This window comes from Gavia stellata, chromosome 6 (genome assembly GCF_030936135.1).
Source record: "Gavia stellata isolate bGavSte3 chromosome 6, bGavSte3.hap2, whole genome shotgun sequence".
Lineage (NCBI taxonomy): Eukaryota > Metazoa > Chordata > Aves > Gaviiformes > Gaviidae > Gavia > Gavia stellata.
The window spans coordinates 19,271,001-19,294,821 of record NC_082599.1 but is presented as its reverse complement, the minus strand read 5'-3'; the positions used below and the strand labels follow the sequence as shown (position 1 = coordinate 19,294,821).

The window sequence follows — 23,821 nt, the reverse complement described above, 5'->3', positions numbered from 1 at the left end:
TAGACCAGAAAGAAAAGTGGAATAAAGGAATATGTGAAGCAGGGCAGAGAAGAGAGAGCTTTAACTGGCACCGTTTCAGTTTGTGCAGGTAGCAAAACCTCTCGAGGAAGCAAATGGGGCTGCAGGCGGGGAGGGCGGAAAGGGCAAACCCAGCCTGTGCGCTGGGGGGACAGCCTTTCCAATCCAGTGGGAAGTTTGCATGAAAGGTAAGTTAGGACCTGAAAAGTATGGTGGGTAAGGTGGTTCCTACCACTGAAGCTCAGTCTGTGTCAATAATCTCCCTGGCATTGATTATGGTGAGTAGGGTGTTCAGCAAAAACAGTTCAAGTCCTGTTAACAGCCATACAATCATATAGCTCTCTTCCTCCTTCAAAGATCCCACAGTCCACTTTATAGACTTCAAGAATAGCTCAGGGATATTTTCCACCTGCTAACACTGAAATCCAGCTGTTTCAGTAGTAAAACTTGGCAATTGGTTGGCATCTCAAGGCAAGTTTACTCTACACTTTACAGCAAAGAGAGGGGCTTGCTGAAACTGTGGATTGAAAAACAGGATTTGAGGATTAAAAAGTTTTAGGAAGGTATTCACTGATAAAGCTGGAATTTGATGAAGACCTGGAAATCACATGGCTAAATGAGTGTTATTTGCTAATTGGCAATAGCAGCAAGGCTGCCCTACCTTCTGGTCCTTCTGGAATCTGCTGGAAGCCGGCGTGGCACTTGAGGCTACAGCGGTCCTCATTCTTTAGGTTTTATAGCTTCTTAGTAGTCTCAACAAATGAATTTATATTAAAGGAATTGAGTATAAATTAAAGTATAAAAGCAGAATGAAGCAAAGTGGATTTGATTCTGGCATCATTAGCCAGTAATTTCAGTGAGGTGACTGGAAGCACTGGAGTCGCTGGAATTTTGTTTTATTTAAAATAAAGGCAAATGAGAACAGAATTGGATCCTTCTCATTTTGTCTTTCAAGTGTCTGCTACAATAAACTTCATGTGACAGAGACCATATACGTCTTTTGTTCTGTGCAAGTCTGAGCACGTTATTGTGATTCTGAAAATAACCACTAATCATTTCCTGAAGAATTGTCCTTTTCGATGAACCGCTGTGTATTTTCAGCTGCTTTTGACATTATGCCACTAAAAGCTGGTTTGCCTTTAAAATGTGTTTCCTCAGCTGTAGTTTGAGGTTCAGCAGCACAATTGCCTGTGAGGATAAATGGCTTTGTCTGGAAGATTTAGAGATTACAAGGTTGGGGAAGGAGTATGAGGGAGGAAGATACTGGATGGGGTCCTTGGGATAATAAGATATACTAAATTTTCCCCCCTTCCTCTATATTGTTAATTTTGACATGAGAAAAACTAAAATAAGAGGAGCTTAGCTACAGTTTTCTGATGGAAAGAGGTTTTCATAAAAGTGCTAGTTCAACTGACATGATTTTTTTGAGGGCATATATCAGCTCTGTTCTACTTAGTGCAGAAAGGCAAGGAGACCACTCCAATACACGGCTGGGCTGCAGCCCCTGTCTGCTCCTCCAGCGGGCTGCCTTCTGGCTACAGACTTGTTCCTGTCTTCTCCACCACAGATTACATGTTTATATTAGATTGCATCTACATTTTTTTTGAATTTTGCTTGATAGTGTTCTATATTGCACTCTTACAGTTAGAAATTTCTCATTGCCAAACCATCCTTTAATCCAAATTCTGACTTGAGTCTAAGAAGTAATCCGCGAGGGTACTGACTGAGCAAGTCAGCAGTTACCGATTAGAACAATTTTGAAATTTGCTGATTTGTAACCTAGATATTAAATGAAAAATATATAGACTATATACATTAAGATGTGATTCAGCAAGGACATATGTTGCAAAGTGACTGCTGTAGCACATTGCAAAATAGAGTTGTTACTAAAATCAAAATGAAATTTTGTAAAAAATGTGTTCGTTATTAATGTCATTAATAGATCTGGTAACTTCTACTGTAAAGTATTTTAAATTCCTTGTAGTTCAGAGACACATTGTTGCTTTAGCTATAGCTAACTGACGGTGATCTTAAATATCCACTCTAGTCGTTGTTTTTGTTGTTTTCAATGCAGGTTTACATGCAAACATGTTTCTTTTGTGGCTAAGTATGAGTTATGTATTCTTCTTGTATATTAACTTTATATGGTTGGTATTTATGTAAATTTATGTAATTCATATTTATTATTCTAAATTAACAGTAGTATTTACTTTTATTACTAAGAGGTCAGTGCAAGATGAGAGGTCTCTTTTTTTTTTTTTACTCTCTCTGTATTTATTTCAGAGTCTTACAATAGGAGTTAGTTATGAGATGTGGCTGGGGAGCCTGTAATGTATCTCTAGGGAGGGAGACAGTTTTCAGGATTTTAATAGTTTCTATGAATACCTGGGTAAAATTTTGTAAGGTGCTGGAGTGCCACTGAAAGTAGTGTTTCTGTGTTCAATCATCTGTCTTGCACCTGTGGAAACTGTAATGAGAAAAAGCATGGGGGGTGCGGTATATAAATGCCCATCCTTCCCCTCTCTCACATGTGACAGCTGGAGGCGGATGAAGGGGCACTGGCACTCGCCTGGCTGCTGGTGGAAGGATGCGTTCTGTAGGTGGAGGTGTTTAATTGCCCACTCACTTCTTTACATTTGGTTCCTACCCAGGGAACTTTTCCTTCACAAAACTGCTAACTGTTGTAACAGAAGCCTATAAAAGTTCATTGGGGAAATGAAGTTCTGCATTTACAGTAGACTGTAATTTGAAAGGTAGCCAAATGCTGTGTATCCAAATTCGTTTCCTAAATTTACTTTAGTTTGAATATAATTAACTTCGGTGTCTATAACTTGCTCTGCCAGTACCAGCATCTCTGCCAGTATTAACAGGGTTTTTTCACAGGTCAGGGTAATTATAAGCAGCATACCAGTCCCAAATGAGCTAATACGGATAGCAAAGAGCTATAGCAAAATCTAAGTACAATTTAGCTTGTCAGGTAACCTTCTCTATGTCATGGGTTTACTTTAATAGTATTTACATTATAGCAAGAAAGTTATTACTTTTTAGAGCAAGAATCCTTTTTTTTCTTTTTTCTTTTTTCTTCTTTTCTTTTTTCTTTCTTCTTTTTTCTTATTTTCTTTTTTTCTTCTTTTTTTTCTTTTTTTTTCTTTTTTTCTCTGTGTTTTCTTATGGGTATGATACTGATTAAACATCCTGGTATTTTTACTAGTTCACCAAAACACTTCTCATGGTACAAAACTGTATGAAATGCCTAATCTTGAGATGCTTTGAGGATTTGCAAGTGGAATCAAAAAAGAAAGTCCCCAACCCCCAAGAAGTCCATAGATAAGAAAAAGAAGATGTATCATTTGCAAGACAAGGAAAAAAGAAGCCTGTAGATAAGTAAAGGAAACATCTTTCTAGTGAGAGATAGGTAAGAATTGTTAGTAGGTAAGTTACACTGACAGTCTGCTGAGGTATTTTTCCTGGAGTGACCATGCAGATGCCTGTGAACTTCTGAGCATTTCCAACCTTATCAAGAGTCTCCAAAGTTGACCTGGAAACGAGTGGGGTCTGCAGGCTGGCAAAGCTCCCATGCTGCTAATAGAGAGTGCTTTGCTTTTTCACATGTTTCTGACTTTTTTGAGCTTCCAAATCATTGCTTCTGGGTTTTAGGCTTTTCATGACATTTTCTGCAGCTGACTCTCTGGAAGGTTGATGCGAGTGGGAGTAGGATTTCACCATAAGCTTCTGCCATGGTCCATTCATGTGGCTTTATTTCTATAATATAGTGAATGCAATTCTGTAATATGATAACTATATAAAAAAACTTTTGGATATAGTTATCATATTATAGGATTGCATTCACGATATTATAGAATTACAGCTTTTGGATATAGAATCCAGAAACTTCCTGGAAACTATGAAGCAATGACAGTACTTGGAAGAGTTTGCCTCAGACTCAAGAAAACTCAATAGAAACTCTTGGCTGGTTTATAATTCATTTACTATACAGAAACATGTTAATACAATTTACCTTCAGGAGGGTTTTTTTTGTTTTAATGAAGTCAGCGGTTGAGATGGAATTTTAGAAGTCTCAGAATAGAAATTTGGAAGACCTGATCTGTGTCCCATTTGTGCTGTTAGAAGATTTGGAAAAGTACTGGGCAACGTATTTGACCTGGGAAGGCTCTTCAGACCACTGAATAGCCTGGTGCCTGGATTTGCCTCTTGCTTCATAAGCACTGGGAATAAGAGTCTGTTGGAGTGAGGCGAATGGAAAGCCTGTGTTGTTCCTGGGGGTGAGGTGGGAGACTCTTCTGGGAAGGTGGGTCGCAAGTCTCGTGTCCTTGGTGAGGTGTTGGGTTTTTCAGCAGAATAAGAGTAGAAAGGACAGAGAGGGGAGAGCAGTAACACAAAACATAACGGTAAGTTAATTTTAAAAGCCTGTGTGCTATAATATTGTCGTTCTTGTGGAATTGTTAACCCAGGAAGACAGGTGAGCGTTATTTATTTATAAATATGACACAAAATCTGATGCCATTAACTGCAGGTTAATGAAGTTACTAACCAAACGTTTTCTCTCTTAACCTGAAAGTTGTTTCCTTTGCCATTGTCACCTTTATAATATCTACATGTTACCAACCAAAATCTATACATGTGCGACAGGACCTGGTTCTGCCTTCGTTTGTCCTGGCTTTGGCTTCACTGGTCTCAGGCATTTTGCCACTTGATAGAAGTGATAACTGTGTTGCACCCTCTTCAAGTGATTTCAAAGTCAGGGTTAAAAGTGAGATGATGTGGAGCGAGGGTGGGCTTTTGTGTGTGCATGTGTGTGTCACTTTAAGGCTGGCAGGTCTTTGGTGCTATTTCTGTAGTGGCTTCTGATAAAATGGGTTTGCTCTGTCAGATGGAAAGTAAACTTGACATTTTGTTGAGTCTGAGGCAAACTCTTCCAAGCATCTTATTGTCTGCTGAGGTTTGTATGTCTACAATGTACTGCTACCAGATGCTGTTTCACCATTTCTGAGAGCTCTGAGAACAAGAGGTGCACTTCTATAATTAATAATAGAAAACAATTTCCTTTTTAATTTTAACGATGTCAGAAAAGATCCAGTCCGTCATGCTTTCTGAACCAGCTCCTGACAGCTGCTGAATAATAGAGAGAAAACTCAAGCTTGCTTTCTTTTCGTTGGATATACCATGTTACTTGTTATTCATTAGTCCCTGTTTTCATGCAAGTTCATAAAATAGAATTGGTGGGTGATAGGTACCTTACTGCCTAAAGGCCACTTTGATTCCCATGTTTTAGTGTTACACTTCTGTGACTGTACACTTGCAAGTAGTTGAGGAAGAAACACTTACAGCGCAGATAAACTTGCTGAATTTTCTGACGTTCTTAATGATCCCTATGGAATTGGCTTCCAAATTTGCAGGCACATGCATTTCAAATAGTGTTATCAGTAGTTACCCTGCCAGGAGAAGGAATACAAAGTTCCAGCGTTTCTGGTTCCAGAGATTTTTGATGCTTTGCTTTGGCTTCCTGAAGCTAGAACATCATCTTTCTTGTATCTCTGTGGTGTTGACATTTGCCATTGGGGTTAGCAGGGAACTCATTTTAGAATTGGTACAGCCGTCTGCTGGTTTGGGACCTTGGCTTGAAAACCATGCGTCGCTGAACTGAGGGAAAGCAGAGTAGTGAACAAATTAAAACTAGAAGTGTATTTCATCCTTCCAGCTTAGATTTGAACTTAACCTTCATTTTGGTGTGTGTATTGTTATACATCTTGGAAGATTAATTAAATGTGGCTATACTTCTGTGGTGAAGATTAGTTATACTTCAGATCTATACAAGAGGAAAGCTTGTCCTGCTTGGAGCTCTCACAATGGAGGAGGGCTGCTACCAAGATTTTAAGCCACCTTGGCACACTTGTGAGTCTGGACTGCTCCATGGAGGTCCCTGGCGTAACACTGACAAAGAGTCCCAGCAATGCTCTGGGACCCATAAAGCTATGGGCGATGTGCTCCAGCTGACACCCAACTAAAATTTCTGTGGATACAAGAGGACTCTGTAACACAGGGGCTCCCTATTGGAGACAGGACAAGGGGATATTTGCTTTCATATACATGTCTAGGCACAATAGTTTATTCTCAGTCTGTTAAAATAAGAATGGCTTCTTATAGGTCTGTATCAAAGCTGGTATTCTACCATGAACTTCAGAGAACATCTTTATAGTGGGTGGCTTTTGTAATGTTAAACTGAGGCTGGCTGTAGCTTTGTATAAAGGAGGAGTTCAGCTTGGGCAGGAAATAGCAGTCAAGTAGACCAGGGAAAAGTGGCTTTTAATCACTGGGGCACAGGAATAACCTTGTTGGATTAAGTGCAAACCTGAGGGAAAAATAATGATGGGCAGAGAACAGCATCATTAAATATCAAAAGTAGTCATTTAGAGAGAGCCTTCCAAGGAATTGACGTTCATGGGCAGCTCCAGAAGGCAATGGAGGAGTGAGAGATGAGTCATCAAGGCTGCACTGGCTTTGGATAAAAAGTAAGAATCTAAATTTGAGATAAGGGAAGCCTCAAGAGCAGAGGAAAGATTTTCAAGATGTCTGTCTAGAACGTGGTGGCTCCATATAGGGAGCTGGATCACCAGCCCTCTGGCTAGCCTTAGACTAGAAATGAGGGCTTACCTATAGGACAGTTACTACTCAGAATTAGGGCATTTTCCCTCAGAGTTGATAAAGGTTGCAAGAAGAAAGCAATTTTTCAGAGCAAAAAACCAGGATTTCATGGTGTACCCTCATGGCTGATCTCTCTTTGGTGTTCTGGATGAGAAGCAGTAAGCAACTAGACAGGTATTAATTTATTAAGTATATTGCTGTTTCGTACTCATTTTAGTTAGAACCTTTTGCTTCTGATTGATTACCGAAAAGTATAACTATATGTCTTGCCCAAATGCATTTTTTAAAACCCTTGTGTTTGCCTCGTGCTAAAGAAGAGGCTGAATGAGCTAGCAAATAGCTGGCAAATAGTGGGTGCTGTATTTTCACGGTGCTAGCAGGACATGCATCACCTCTGTGGGACTTGTACCTTGTAATGAGTGAGTGTACAGCACCAAGCTGTGAAGACCAGTGTGAAGCTGGTATTGTCAACTAATGGGAGTTTGGGGGGATTTTTTTCTGACAGCAATAATATGATGCTTCTTCTGGCTGTGATATGATGGTGCTTGAACAGCAGTCTGACAGACCATGGTCTGCAGTGTTGTTGGGCAGGAGGAGGAATGGTGGCTTTGTCACAAAATCATTGTTTCCTTTGATAGATGAAGTTGTGAAAGAAGCCAGGTGATGAGACTGAAAACAATCAAGAAGAACCTGTAGTTTAACGGAGCTCAGATGATAGGTTAAGCCTAGAAACCGTGCTCTGAACTTCAGTTCTGAGAGACATCCCAACCTTAAGGATGGGAGACTGGTGGCTGGAACATGGAGATATGTTTGACAAGTGGAAAAACTCAAATTCTGATACTATCTTGTAAGCAAGATTAAGTTTCTTGGTGAGTGGACACATTGTCAAACTGTAGAGGCAAAATTAATAAAAACAGCAAAATTGATAAAAGAATGTTGATCAAGTCATGGACGGAGCAGTTACTCTGCTGCAGGACTTGACTGTTTTCTTGCATGAAAGAAATACGGTTTTATGCATGCTGCTGATGGACAGAATCTAGCTGGGAGTTTTGTTTTACTGATGACCACCAAGTAAGTGGAAAGATTAATTTTATGGACTCTGTCAGACTCAGTTTTGTGATAAATAAGGCTGTGTCTTCATTCAAGTACCAGTGATGTGGGTATTTTATTCAATTGCTGTCTGCTGTTACACTAATGTAAAAGGAAAGAATTCTGCAAAATTGAGCAAGGATACTAACATTCGGATCCTTTATGCAGCCACCTTCTCAATCATGTTTCACACAAAATATTGAAGTAGAATTTCAGTAAGAAATGATTTTGTGACTAGGAGCATCTTTTATCCAACTTTGCATAGTTGGACTCAACTCAAGACTCCTAGCAGTCCTGAGTAGTAAAAACCTCTGGAAAAATGGGCCGACCTGTCCTAAAGATGTACTGAATGCCAAGGAACAGGAACATGAGATTATTGTAGCCTGGTTTCCTAATGCATTTTCTTATGCTGTTAGCTGATGTCTAAGAAGTGCCAGCTAAAGCTTTTCTTGTGACTGTGGCATTTCAAAGAGCATTCTCTAGTGGCTAATAAAAGGTATATCCTCATGATGTAGTCTCTCCCTCAGCAGGGACACTGATAAGGTATCTCTTGTCTACCAGATGTTATTTTCATGAAGCTTGTGGGAACTTAGCAAGTTTCTCACCCCTACTGCACTGTCTGGAACCAGCCAGTAGGTCTAAAAAGTTACCATGGGTTGGGAAAACATACTCAAACTGTTACTCACCTTTTTCAGTGTGATCACATATGTCTTGCTAGTGTGTGGAATCAGCCTAAAAATAATGTTTAAGAGTCAAGAAGTAATTATATTAATGGTTGCTGGGAAATGCAATAGAAATGACAGATATAGCAGCTGGCTAGAAAACGTTGGTTTAGCAATGTTTTCCATGTTAACTTATTAAAGTATTGTGCACTGTTTTCCACCATTTTATTCCCTTCTTTGAATTATGCATCTAAATCACCCATTGATTATAGCAGCCATTCATTAGCTTTTGGATGAACTATAGGAAATTTTTTCCCTTTCCAAATATCAGGGCCAGCAGGCTATCCATGCTGGTGGTACTTTAACAGTCAGGCTCTTTCTAAAGAATGGTGCAGTCTACAAGAAGTTCAGCCATGCTCTTCTGTGAGATGAGCTGCACAATTCCCATGCACCCCCTATTACTCTTTCCTATTCTGAATGAGTTTTCTTTGCTTAAACTCCACAATTCTCTTGATGAGTTACTGGCTTGGACTGGCTATTCTAGTATTTCCTATCGGCCTTTAGAAGAAAATGTGAATGGCCAACTGTGAAAATTTGGTTAAAAAAATTAACATCATTAAGTAACCAAAATTGAGGTTTTTTGCATTTTTTAAAACATTGCAAAATTCTGCTAATCTGTTAATAATTCAGGGGAATGTGAATACATGAGAAGGAGTACTCCACTACTTAGAACTGCACCTTTCATGGGGATCAGGAATAGATCCAGCTTTTGTCCTCACCAAGTGTTTTTGGAAATGCCTTACATTCTTGCAGGTTTTGGCAAGCTTTCTTAATCCACTGTCTCACTGTGTGGCCCATTTTCCAGGCAAACTTTTGCAACACTTGCTGCCAAGTCACAGATGAATGCGGAAGTAGTTGGCAGAACCAGATGTCCAGAGGTAAAGGACCTATGTGTATTTTGGCATATTCCTTGACAGCTTTTGGAAGGTTTGCTGCAGATAATGTTTGGTATTTCCAGTTTTGCCCATGTGTAAAGCACAAAATTATCCTAGTGATAGGAAAAAAGGGGTAGACATTCAGTATGAAGAGAATTCTCTCTAATGTAGATAAGACACTAAGGAAGTGAATTAGACTTTGCTCTAAATGCAGTTTAACCTGTGCTAATAGCAAAAAATGTCTTAATTTATCCACAAAGGCAAGGAAATCTGGCCCTGAGAAAGTGCCTTCAAATTAATCACACTGCATTATTTAACGGCTATAAAATTATTAGTCCCTTTGGTGTCTGTTAACAGGTTCCCCTGTAATCGCTGCACAGTTTTCTAGGAGAGGAGAGATTGTAATTTTGTTGTTTAGCACGTTAATCAGAAGCGCAGTTTGATGTGTTCTAAAATGATATTCAGGTTAACAATGACAATTCCAGTCTTCCATATAAAGAATTTTTTTTTTAAAGTAGCCTGATTGTAGCCTGCAGAGGTTTTTTCAGCAGTAACAAAAAATCCGTCTTAAACACTGTTATTGCTGAGAACCTTGAGTGTCCAAGCCACCCATCCTCTGAAAATTGCCGTAATTGTTGTGCTTTCATCCTTCGGTAAAGGCTCCGGACTGTGGGAAGCACCTCATAAGCTGACCTTGGGTTTTCCATATGCATGACAAGAGCTGATGATGAGTTTTTTGCTGCTTAGCCCTGCCACCCCAACTAGCTTGCTTTCAATCACTGCTAAATTCACCTTTTTTCCTCTCTCATTGTCTTCTAGCAACTACTGCAATTTGTGTATGTTTCTGATCACCCCCCTTGCATTTCTTTGCAAAACGCTCCATTTCCACCTATTGATTTATTTATTTTTTCACTAGCACTTGAATTTTTGTCACGTTTGTCCAGTAATGTGCTGATAACATTGGCATTTTGGGAGTGGTGGAGAACCAGAAGGGAATCCTTTAGGGTTCCTCAGACATACAGCCAGGTAACTGAACTGATTCACATTGCAAAAGGGGTTAATTAGAAGTTAAAGACTCCGCAGTCGCTTACATTTAAGGAGTGTTTTCCTGCTCGAACTGGGGATGATTTGACATCAGCTTTTCTGTTTGTGGTTTGTCAGTAGTAACAAACGTATCGTAACACAAAAAACATAACTTGAATAACTTGTTTCATTTTCTGAGTATTTTGACTAAGATTAATAAAAAATCAGACATTTTAACTTTGACAATCACATGTAGTTTATATTTATCTGTGTGAATGAGCTGAGACTCCTTACCATCAGTGTTTACTCTGATCCCATGGCTTAACAAGACCAGAATAATGAAAAATCACATTAAAAACCAGTGGGGAGTTTTTAGCAAAGCTTCAAACTATTGAGACAAATATTGTCTTGACGGCTACATTTGCTCTAAGCTGAATCAGATCAACTATTGCTGTGCTTTGTCTGACTCAGAATTTAAACAATTTGATGTCATTTTATGTACGTTATTGTTAGAAAACACATTTTTAAACTTGAATTTAAACAAGAATTAACTCCACTGATGCACTCAGAAAGGACGAGAAAAGCTACGGGGGCCTACCAAGTAACCCTACAGTGTAAATTATGGAGTGGCTAGCCCTGTCCTGTCCTTTTGAAACAAAATGTTGTGTTTGAAGAGTAAAAGCATATGAGTACCATTGTTGGCAGGCTGGCTGCCTCCTGAGCTGTCCAGAGGCAAGGAGGGGGTCCTGGGTGATGCACCAGGACCTTGGATGCATGGATGTGCTCACTGTTTACTTCTGAGGCTGCAAACACTCTTTAACATGAAACTCTGCTCTTGGAGGAGAAATGAAATGAGAAAATATAACAGGTAAAGCCTTTTCAATGACAGAGGCAGGAAGAATTTTACTCTGACTTTTGTCTTCTTTCATTTGTTTTTATGAGTGAGCATGCTTGACAACATGGTAAGCAGGATCAGAAAGGAGTTCTCGGGGTCTCGCAGGACACCAGCGTGCTCCAGCTGCCACCATGTGCTAGGCACAAAATGACTCTTCTGTATGTAGTATTTTCTGGAAATTCCCTGCATGCTGCCCCAAAACAGAGCAAAGAAATGTGGGCTTATTTATATTATTTTTGCTAAGCTTTTTCTATCATGACTTTGCTCTTATTCCATCCTTTGAACAATGAGTCAACTTTAGAAAAGTCCTCATCACTCTATGCATGTGGAAATACAGATTTTGAAAGATACTCTTTGAAAAACTTGCAATACCCATGTAAAGGCTGACTGCATTTTTAGTCTTTTTTCTTTTTTAATTCTAAAATTATTGTTTTAACCCCTCTGCTCCAGAATGCCATGGGCCAGATTTATTTGGTGGTTTATCTAAGTTTCTAAATTATGTGTAGGACATGATGCCACACGCTTTCTCTTTTAATCTACTAGTTTCGTTTTGCCTTGTTCTTCATTCTATTTTCTGGTGTGGATGTACACCTGCTTTGTGTATCTGCTGAATACTTTGTCACTTGGTTTCTGGCAAATCGGATCTGATGAAGGGCTTTGCCTCGCTTGTGCCAGAAGATTTGGCTCAGACTTCCAAAGCAATTGCACTGGTTATTTGAAGGATTTATTTTCTTTCCAACAGATATATTCTTTATCACAGTAGATTTTTCCAAATTTGTCCTTTGCAACAAGCAGCATAAAAATGAAATCAATACAACCTTTTTTAACTGGTTTAGATGCTGTGTCTGTGTTTATTCAGGATCTGTTTATTTATAAATAATTTCAAGATAAATACTCATTGAATATATAATTTTTTGAGCTGACTGTGTAATTTAAAATATACTGTGTTAAACTTGGGAGTTGTTACGTGATACAAATATCTTAAAGATGAAAGTATAAACTTGCAAACCGGGGAACGGGCAGCTGGAATAAATGTGCTGTGTGAATTGTACAGACACCTATTATTCTCTTTTTAGCAAAGATTATGATAAAGCTGTTCCGAATTGTAACCAAGCCATCTATAAGTACTAATGGCTGGAAGTTAAAGCAATGCAAATTCCATTTAGGAGTATGATGTCCTGAAGGGCATATCAGAGGAAGGCTCAATTGATAGCCACCCTGCATCTTTCACTGTTTGCCTCCACACTTGCTGCTGGGCACATAAGAGATGTGATACAAGCCTAAATGGAGCTTCTGGTCTAACCTAAGGTAGTTGCTCTTATGAATTAAATAAAGCATGATTTTTAAAAAGCTGATGGCCACTAATGAAGAAAAAAATACTCGGGATTATGGTGGTTTTATTCCCACAGCTTTGCTTTCACATTTCTAATGAAATCTGAAACCAGGTCAGTTTTATGCTTCCTTTTTTTGCTTATGTGGAGGTGGATATTTTTTTCACATATCTGCTTTTTTCGGTGCTAAGTTCTATATGGATCAAATCTTAAGTAACTTAGCAGCAGATTAATATTTTACTGGCTGTGTCTCCACAGTCTGTTGTGGGCTGCTCAGTCTCTGTGGTCCTGGTGGTCTGAAGCCCACTACCAATACTGTGGGCTGCCGTGGCTGAGCTAGTAGAGCTTTGTAGGGCTCGGGCTCTGGGGGTGCCACTTGCCAGGGCAAGGACAAAGTTGCTTGCGTGTGCCTGCTGTGTGTTGTGTGGATTTACCCACAGACAGCCAGGAAAAGCCTTCGTAGCTGATAAAAGAACCTGGATTAAATAAATCTGGACTTTGTTTGTTAAACTCCTTCTGTACACCAGCAAACTCTTACTCAGTTTATTTATTACCTTTTTCACCAGAATATTTACCACTGTTGGTTAATATAATATTAACTGTTAAAACATTTGTGAAAAAAGGGGAATTTTGTCTTTCCAGGAAAAGTATTTTCCCCATTTTTGGCCACATGATATTTAGCATTCTTCCCTGCCTTGCTGCTGCAATTTCTTAAAAAAAAGTCAGGCTGTAAATAGTTCTGTTTCCATGCAGTGTTGAGCACTGTGGAATTTCGGAGTTTGAAACTGCATCTAGAGGGATCTAGGCTTGCTTTCTCTCCTTCCCTCCTTTTAACAGACTGAGGTTCTGATCCATATTACAACTTTGCATGGGATTATATGGACTGCAACAGAGTTTGACCGATGGTTTTTAAGGTGTGCATTACAGCTGCCAAAGACTGGAAACAAGGATAATATCGTAGACCAAGGAAAGATAACAGTGTTTGAAATATTTTGTTCATTTTCAAGTTCTAGAGTCATCAGCGACAATAAAATAAAAATTACAGGCTTTATTTGGTGTGAGTATTGGATGTGTGTGAAAGGATCATCAGTAAAGCATTTATTTTAATGCAGAACAGAGTCATGAGTCTGTGATACATTTTACATGAAGAATTTGTTCAGTGGGACTGGATTATGGATATTATATTAGGGGTACTGTGGTGTTCTCAGAATTCAGTAGAAGCTACTTCTTTTCTTCCTTGCTTTCAAAAAGAAAATGCAATCTCTATAGCAGCATGTACCTTCCCGTCACAAAGCAAGAAGCCAGAAATGCAGAACAGAATTTTCACCTGAAAAATAATTTTTACGACTTTAACTGCTTTTCTGTGCTTGGTTAAAGGGGTTTTGCTGTCATTGGACTTGCACACACAGTCATGCCATTTCGATTTCTTCTGTCCTTCACCTTGTCAACAGTCACATTTCTGTAGGGTGAAGATGAAGTGTAAAGAAAAATGATTTGTGCCACCTCTTCCTGTTTTTCTTGCTTTCATGCTTATACAAAGGCTGACTGAATTTTCAGTGTTCTTGCATGCCAGTTTCCTGCTTATTTGTTTTCCAATAGCACCCGCAGGCCCGCACCACGTGCACGGATGGCAGGTTGGCAAAGGGTGTGAGAAAAAATGATGCCATCTGGGGAACTGAGGCAAGGAAAAGCAAAGTGGCTTTCCTAAGGTCAGGCAGAATGATGTCACAAAGCTGAAATTTGAGATAAAAAAATTGAGTTTTTCTTAAGTGTCAGTGCAGACTGTCCTTTCTTGGTTTGCATTTGATTTTTGAAACTGAAATCTTTTTTACTAAACCCTGTCCTCTGCATCTTCCTCCCAGTCGCAGGCAGTTAGAGATAGATGCATATTCTAAAGTCACAGACAGTCACAAAGAAGTGAAACGTAAGGAAGTGAGAGGACAGAAGGTGTTTTAGTTAAATAATTCAGTTGCTCACTGAGGAACTACTAGTGTCTAGTTCCTGTTCATGGGGTCATGTTGGTGTAGGTACACCTATACTGATGGGAAAGGCATCTAGTATAGTAGCCTACTTTGATCTGATAAAGTGAAATAAGCTATAGTGTGGGAAAATCATTTTACCAGTGTTTCTACCTTTATGTTGCTGAACTGTTTCTTCCCTCTGTACTAGGCAGTCTATTTGTTGTACAGAAATGGTCTGACAGTAGATGTTCTGCCACTGTAATAAATTTGCTGTGGTTGTCCTGATCTCAAAATTAAGCAAAAGTGAAGGTGAGTTAAAACAAAACTTGTTTCACATATTACTTCCTCAAAAAGCGACAAGAGAGCTTAAAAGTATGGGGCTCCCGTTGGCGTAGATTTGCTCTCTTTCACGTACGTCAGATTTAGGTCTGCAGCCATTTTCTCTAACCAGTTGTTGGCTTTGTTTTGCCTGGATCAGTCTCCACTCCAGTATGGTTGCTAGTGCGGTGGGGGCACCAGCACCAGCATGTGCTGCCTGCAGAAGGTTGGTGGCTTGGCTGCAGGTGTCCATGTTCTCCCTCATGTAGGGTGAGCTCCAGCCGTCTGAACCCCACCTGCTTTGCTGGGAAAGAGTGCTGGAAACTCTCCAGGAAAAAACACAGCCGTCTGATGTCCCACCGAGGGCAAAAGTACAAGAATAAAATTTGGCACTTGGTTGGTTTATCAGTGGGACAGGCTTGGTTATAGTTGTCTTTGCTGTTTGCTGGTTATGAACAACAGGAAAGAAAATTGGGAGTGATGTATGACTATGGGAAAAGTCGCTGAGAAAATACTGTCAGACTGGAAGGGGTGCCTCTTTATTCTTAGAAGTCTGCTCACAGTGTCTTGTAATGTTTTTATGCTTGAATGTACAGCTGAGTATATCACTGTATGATCATCTGCATGACTTTTCTTTTTTTCCTTTCTCACAGTGCATGCCAATTAAAGGCCTTGGATTTGTGCTCGGAGCCTACAAATGTATTTGCAAGGCTGGATTCTACCATCCCAACATCTTGGTGAACAGCTTTCAGAGTAAGTGCCTTTGCTTGAGTTTAAAAAAAAATAAAAAAGAAAACAGAGCTAGCATTAATAATGCAGGGCTCCTTTTTATCCTCGTCAGGGTTATACAGTAAAATCCCAGTGGTTTGCAACTCTCAGATTATATAATCACTTAAGGAGTTCTAGCCCTTTGGTTTGTCATTCGTGATACTCTTGAGGATCCTGTAAAACATACCCGCTTGAAGAATATTTGATTTGTAAATAAATCTAAAAACATTAAAAGAAGTCTTGCTATGGGGAAATAGAGATTTCTGGCATCTGTGCTCAAGCACAAGTATTGAGAATAGTAATTTTCTCTTTGGTCAGGGCAAACTAGCATGCCTTAGCCTCTGGCTTTCTGCGGGTTTTAATTGTTTTCATTTTACTTCATTTGCAAAGGAGAATCCAAAGGAGCATCCAAACTCTAATAGTTGCTGATGAGGTATTAGAGATGGGTCAGGCCTGAGAGTCTGGTTGGCTGTGTGATACAGATGACATACAGCCTACACTCGCCCAGGACACACCTTGTATGGTACTTAGACTGAGTGAGGGAATCAGAACTCGGTTGATACTCAGCAGGAAAAATATATAAACTGCATGCCCAAAGTTGTTATCTGTTGCTTTCATCATATGACCAAAGTGTAATCTCTGCGCAGATTTTGTGCCAGAATTGTTGCAGTTATACTAGTAGAGCTCATGCTGCAGTCACAGGTGTAAAGGTGTCTCTTGAAGGTGTAACAGGGCATCCATCTCTGCCTCCTGCTTTCGAATGAGTACCATCCCCAGCTTCTTTGCACCATCCTTTAGTCAAAACTTCATGTCGTCAGCTCTCTGCTGCGGGAGCAGTTTGTATGAGATGCCCAGGGAATGGCAATGAGTAGCTTTCACCAAGCTTGGTCCAGGACTGCGTGTAGTATCTCTTGCCTTGTGGGAACACAGCTGTTCCTGTTCCACTATAGCAATACCTCTAGTAGTATTCAACACTTAACGTGCACACCCGTGATACTCACAGATGTGAGTATTCAGGTGTTCCGTAGTGGTAAATCATTGCAGGATTATATGACATGGTACTTGTAAAAGCATGCCCCCATGCTATAGAGTACTTGATAACTGAGTTAAATAAATTATTTGATGTGGACTCAAGAGCTGCAAATAAAGCTTCCAAGTTTCTTCCTATATTAGTTACTCATGAGCTCTGCTTTCTTACATAAAAAGTGACAGGGGTTATAGATGAAAGGTAAGCAACTTTTAATATTAGGAAAGCTTTAGAATTCCCTATTTGTTTGCAGCCCTGAGTTCCAGATGTTAAATTCTTTGGTCTGCGTCATGGGTTGGCCTGTTTTTTATTATTTGGTCTGGTTTGGATATAGATTGGCCAAGATGTCTTACCCCTAACTCAGTATATCTCATATATGCTAAGAGATATATATAATATGATATATAATGATATATACATATATGTCATGTCTCCTGTATATATATGTAGCATAACTTGCACAGGGTGTTTGTTCAATAGTTTACCTGGTGAGTGTTTGTTTCCCTTCTCTTTTCATATTGTGGTGTGTTGCAGAAGGCAGCTTTGTGATAGTGCTTTTTCTCTGGGCTCTGTGTGAATTTTGTGATAAAGTAATGATGATGCTTGGTTGCTCCTGCAGTGCAGTGAGTTACAGTGGAGTTGGGATTTAAGTCCTTGAATGAGCATATAAAAAAACCCCATTCTTAGATTTTTGTCACACTAAATGCCACAGAACACATAAAAATTATGTGGCTAGAGATCGTAACAGCATAGATCATTAGGGATGAGATTCATTTTATCTCATATCAGCTGTCTAAAATATATATGCTTGGTATGTATTAGTCACCTAGGTTTCAACTGTAGTCAGCAGCGGGAGCGTGGCTCCCCTTGAGGGTAATTCTGCTGCTTTAGAAAGGCAGAATTTATCTTTAGATGGGAAAAGTAACTCTTCAGGCAAGTAACCTTTTTTTCTTTATTTACTATAGAAGGAGGAGCCTATAAAGCTACCTTAGATTGGATATTTAGCTTCTAAATAGCTAACATAGAGTGAAATTTGTCTCATGAAAATGTTTGCATATGCTGATATTTTAGGGGGTGTAATTACATGATCTGGGGCCACTTTGATTTGAGCATGGGTTACTGTGAGCTAACATAAACATGGGTTTTGAAACAGTCAGTAACAACGAACTGCTTTAATTCATCCAGATGCAACTCAATCTGTGAAGCCCTACAGGTGATTTCAAAAAGTGAACAATGAGGCAGCTAGCGTGAGACTGGAAATGACTGTGAAGTAGTGGGAGAAAAAACAGTGATTTAAGTGCCCTATCACCCAGCTGGATTCTGTAAAAAGAAAAAAGGAAAATATGACATGGTTGAAACGGCTGTAGTATGAATTTGGAGATTCAAAATGATGCCAATACAGGAATTCTAGACAGGAATCCTGCAAGCAGTTTTGACAGAAACTATCTGACCTGAAGATCTCTTTGTGGAGATAGGTTGGTGAAGTTTGATCATAAAAGAGATGAAACTGAGTAGAAATGTTAATCATTCAGAAAGTATTCCTAGTGGAAGAAAATAAAGAGTCAGGAAAGATGAGATGTAAGTAAGCAGATAGATAGATAGATAGATAGAAAAAGTGACCAGTTTTGTACTTCTGTGGATTGCAAAATTGGATCGAGTGTGTTGTGTCTTGAAATGGGAGCATTTCTCAATGATACTGGGATTCTGCACCACAGCAAAATATCGTTAACTACAGTTGCACGTTGTACTTGACGTGTCAGAGTTTTAAGCAGGGGCAAAGTTCTGCTTTAGGTCCAGATGAACGTTTTGGTTTGAGTCTGATAGATGTATAAAATGGCTTCTCAGGGATGTTGGACATTCTACACACTTCGCTGGTGGGAAGGCTTAAAAGATTGCTATAATAGAACAGGAGCAGAATCAGTCTTTTGTTCTGCCAAGCGCTCAGCATGCACTGTGCTCTCTGTGTTCGTCTGCTGAGTTTTGACTGGGGTCTGGGGTGATTTTGTTTGGGATGGTAGCAATCCCTGCCCTGGTACTTAGCAGTCTGTGGTGCCATTCTTACTTTGCAGGGAGATCTCAGCTGGCAATGTTGCAGCTGCTACCTTGCGTAGCAGAGTGTGCTTAGAAGAACCAAAGCTGATGAAGAGTTACCCTCAGGAGACCATTTCAAAAACAGATGGGCCTATCAGACAGAAAAATAAGATTGGGATAGAAGAGGGAAAAACTAGGAAAAAGATATAGTAGAGGGTATAGTAGAGTATAGCTGAAGCATTTAAGCTTTGTGTTTTATTTTTCCAGTACTCAATCATTTTCCTTATTATACTTAATATTAGTTTGTGTCCCTATTCCTACTTTCCACCAATTCTTTGTTCTTTTCTCCTTCCATTTTATCCTTTTTTTTGTTACTGCATTTTATTTTTTTTTTCTTTTCTTTTTTTCCTTGAGGACGGTAATTTTTTACACCTTCCTCATCCTCAGTTTGAACTCCTGCAGCACAGTCAGTCTTTCAGTATTTGCTTCCATCTCATTTGTGTCAGTGCTAAACCACTGCTCCCTTACATGGAGCAGAATTGGCTGTTGTCCATCTACCTTATTACTGTCTAAAATCTTTTGCCATCTTTCGGGGAGGAAAAACTGATTTTCTTCACTGGAGGAGGCACGTGTAATCCTGAAGAGCTGCTGAGATAGGAGAAGGCATGGCACAGTGAAATTTCTAGCAGTGCTGTAAGAGGCAGTAACTTCATGCTTGGGTTGGACTGTCTATGGTTTGAATTGGTGTTACACTGACTTTGGTGAGGGGACAGGGCCACACATAAAGGGCAGAAATGTTCAACTGTGCAGTGGGCAGCAGTGCCCTGAGACGTATCATCAGGGCAAGGGTGTGGATGGACAAACAAGCTCCCAGTCAGTGGTAAGTACAATGATCAGTTCTTTCCCAAGAATTTCTTTTAGAGGGTCTGAAAAATGTTCTTTCTTTTTGGCAAGGAGGAAAAAAAAAAAGAAGAGGATGGGGATTGTAAATAATTCCTTATCACATTGTGTAAAATCTCAAGTAGATCCAATTTTTTGGATCTTTCTTATATTAGCTATAATGAAGAATCATTTCAAAGTCAAAGATATTCACCAGATAATCAGTCATAGCTGGCAGTGCAGGAGATGCATATCGATGATCTTCCTTTGTATACAGCAGACAGCATAACGCCAAACACATCTAAGCAATGGCTTGCTATTGCCTTATGAAGTCATATCCTTGGGATATTTACTGCAACATGCAACTGTTTATTGGCTGTTATCTCTGTAGTATGTGACGAGCATACACATGAAGAAACTTCCATGCATAACGCAGCTAAAAAAATGTTTGATAAAATGGATTATAATATATTTGCAACAACTTTCAAGGTTGAACATTTTAGAAATAAAGTAAGAATATCAAGTTTAGGACCATGCAAAACTGTCAGGCCATATTCATATAGTATTTGTGACTTAAGTAATCTCATAACTTTAGGTTTTAAATGATATGTTTTCAGTGGTTAATTTTTTACACTGAAAAGAGTTTATTTAGTTACCAAAATAAAAACATATTAACAAATTACTTGTGTCTCAGAAATGTGAGTTTTTATAGAGATTAAATAATCTTTTTGGAGATGAGCTAATTGAAGGGCAACTCTTTACAGAAATTATAAAGGAACAGGTGAGTGGTGGAAAAGCAGGTTGACATGAGTGCAAATGTTGAGGAAATGAAGTGGAAAACTCGGTCAGTAGGTAGTGCACTCTAGATTTGGATGTGGAGACGGGAGGTGGGAGGCTGTGACTTCTGTCTCTGACAGAGGACAGTTTGGGTCCATTGCTCTAACTGTCATTTAAAAACCAGAGATATAATGTTAGATATGGAGAATGTGGTTTCTGGCAGAGCTCTTGGAATGATAATGAGCTGAGGTCCATCAGTGTTTGCTCTGAAAAGAAGTTCCAGTCCTAGGATACCTTCAGGATTAGTGTTCCTTAGAGGTTTTCCACCTTCTTGGGATGCCCAAGCACGATTATTTTCCAACATTTCCATTCCTGCCTCCCACAGTCTGGGTCAAAAAGACACAAGAACTCTTTTCACTGTCTGCTTGTATCTAAGAAAATCTGGCTAGCAGCATGAGTCAGCACTACTCTGCTATATTCAGGTTTCCAACACCTTTGTTTAGAATAAAGCTCCAAAGAGAAATCCACAATCTTCATGAGAAATACTGGCCTGTTTTCTGCTCACTGTGGGATGCAGGAGCAAAGCGTCCTACGCTGAGGATGAGGAGCATGGGGCTGCTGAAATGGCATGCCAAACAAACAGACTTGAGTGTACAGCCTCTTTGTCCCTTTCCTAGGCCTTGCCTGTCAGCAGATGTGTGCTCATGTGCATTCATACATAGATTTGAGAAAGCAAGAAATAATTGCCCTTGTAGATAACCTTCTCCTTCAAATGTTTCAAGCTGAAAGTCTGAAGAGAGTTTCATAAGCCAGTATGTGTGTGCAACATCAGTGGAATAGGCTGACTCTTGAATTAAGACTAAACAATGCATGATTTACTTTCACTGACAGAGGAGGAGAATTTTGATGGAAGATATTAGAGCAATTCTCTAGTCTTGTGAAAAGTGAGAGAAGTTATCACACATTTTAACACGCTATTGATTTGGCTTCAGCCATATTCTCTTGTTTCTGGAAGCTCCTAAGCCTGTCTTGCTTTTATTAAACATTTTCAGCAAATTCGGTTTTCCTTCTTATTTAATAATATTCTTTTTCACTTCCTTTCTCTTTCACCTTTTTATTCCATTAATTGCCTGTAGGGTAGGCAGTCTTACAGGGGGTTATGGGCAAGTGTTCATGGATCAGAAAAAGTATGAATGCTCCCGTGTGCTCTGTTGATGGGTTCACTTTGATGGATGAGATGTCAGCTCAAGAATCATTGATTTTTGTAGACAAAATATTAACTTGCTAATAGGTTTTCCAGATTTCCTGGTGTACTTGTGTGAACAATTAAAAATTATACTTAGTGTAAGTGTACTGGTTTTGCTTTGGGGACAGTAGTGCAATCATGCATGAGCATGCTGAAGACATGTTAATTACGAAGGATTTTATGTAGTTTGAAGCTAATTAATTCACTAGATAGCATCTTTATGAAATTGAGGAACAATCTGAAATAGGATCAGAGCTTGTACTGTGAGCATTAAGTAGTTAATGGGTTTGCTCTTCATGTGTCCATGTAAAATCCTTTCCTTATTCCCAAATCTTTGATGTAATTTTTTCCCCATCTATAAGTCTCCTTCAAAGAATTTCCTGTGCAGATTTAGCCCACTTTAAATACAATGGGAAAACATTTGGCATTTAATAAGCTTACTTTCTCTCATGTCTAAATTGGTTTGCATTTTCTGAACGTGACAAAAGAGGGTGAAATGAGAAAAGCAGCCCTGGCAAGCCGTTTTGTAACTTAATGAAAGAGGCCAACAGGGAGGCAGAGGGAGTCAGCAGAGGACTGGTTTGCTCCTCTTTGGATGAACTGCTTATCCTGTACAACTAAAGGTGTCTCCCCTTACCCTTCTGATACTTTCAGGAAAGGATGCAGAAAATCGCTTTTCTGGCGGTGAGTTGTCGGAGGAAGTCTACACCTGCCTACCCTGCAGGGAAGGATGTTCTTACTGTACAGATGATACTCCCTGCTATGCACAGGAGGACAAGTATTTACGGCTGGCTATCATCTCATTCCAAACGCTCTGTATGCTGCTGGACTTCATAAGCATGCTGGTAGTCTACCATTTTCGCAAGGCAAAGGTAAGCAGACATGTTTTACTTTGACATTACTTGCTCATTGTGTGATACAGACTCATTTATGTTAGGTGTGTAGCTTCTCATTTTGACAGTCAATTTCTCAGGTTAGGAGCCTAACTCAAGGAGAGGATGGGATTTCCAAACAGGAATGCTTTGCTTTAGGCGTGGAGGTACCTAAATTGTTTATGTAGTTTTTGAAAAAAACGCTGAGCAATTTGTGTCTTCCACTGAAATCTGCTTACATTTATAGATGGTCAGCAAAAATCAACTAAACTTATATTCAAAGTAATTTTGGAAAATCAGGCCCATTACACAGGTATCTAAGGAGGCATGTGGGTATTTATAGTCTTGGGATCTTGAAAGTCTCTTTTTTACCACTACTGGGAATGATGTTTGGTTTCAATATATTTGAGAGACTAGCTGGAAAATAATTATATCAAAGAGAAATCTTTCCAAAGAATTCTAGTTCCTAGAGAGTTTGAACTTGATTCTGTGGTTAAAGATTTTTTTTTTTCTGTAAAGTATGAATATATTAAAGACTGTCTGTAAATTGCTGATGCAGGCTACGGTTATGTTTTAAGTACTAACCTAATGGACTTTCTGCTTTTACCTCACTCATAATCTTTTAATGTGTAAGATGTCATGGAATCTCACTGTTGCCTCAGTAAATGCAGAATATTCTCCAAAACTTCCAATTTACTAAAAAAACCATGAATTGAAGCTGGCATGTATTCACTATATACATTTGGGAGACGTAGGTGTGCGCACAGTAAGCTACATTGTTGAAATTAATAGCTTCATCCACTTTCCATAACTAGATAAGCATTTCCATTTTGGTTTTTGGAACACTTGATCCCACAGTCTTCCTAATCCTACAGTGGCTGTGTTACAAATGCGTGGCTCATTTTGAAAGACTTTAATATCCTGCTAGGAAACCACAGAACAAGCAGTAACATTCTTTTTTTTTTCCTCTTCTGTTTGACAGAGTTTTTGTATTTAATGATATTGCATAAAATGATTCAAATTACAGACTTAATTCTATTTGTAAAGTTTTTCATTATGAAAACTCTGTTGTAGACATCTGTTTAGTTGCTTAACATTAACTTAGCAGAAGAACTTCATTTCAGTTTCGTGAGGTTTTAGTCCGCATGGTAATGTTACTCTCTTTTAGTGTCATAGACAGCATCATGAAAGAAGCATTCCTTGTGAGTAAAAACTTTACTTTCTAGACCTACAAAGTGAATGGAGTAGATTACTTCATATGCAGTTACTGCAAGTTTGGCTTGATTTTTTTTTTTCACACTGAAATATTGATTGTTTTATAAGAAA

General features: G+C 39.2%; 1 protein-coding gene across 1 annotated transcript in view; it reads left to right on the top strand.

Annotated features, from left to right (window-relative positions):
* Nucleotides 1–23,821, top strand: part of GPR158 (G protein-coupled receptor 158) — a 202,358-nt gene that overhangs the window by 75,230 nt on the left and 103,307 nt on the right. The window contains exons 3-4 of the mRNA XM_059819042.1: nt 15,549–15,648; nt 22,278–22,495. Of these exons, the coding sequence (XP_059675025.1) occupies nt 15,549–15,648; nt 22,278–22,495 (318 nt within the window). The remainder of the gene's footprint in view (nt 1–15,548; nt 15,649–22,277; nt 22,496–23,821) is intronic.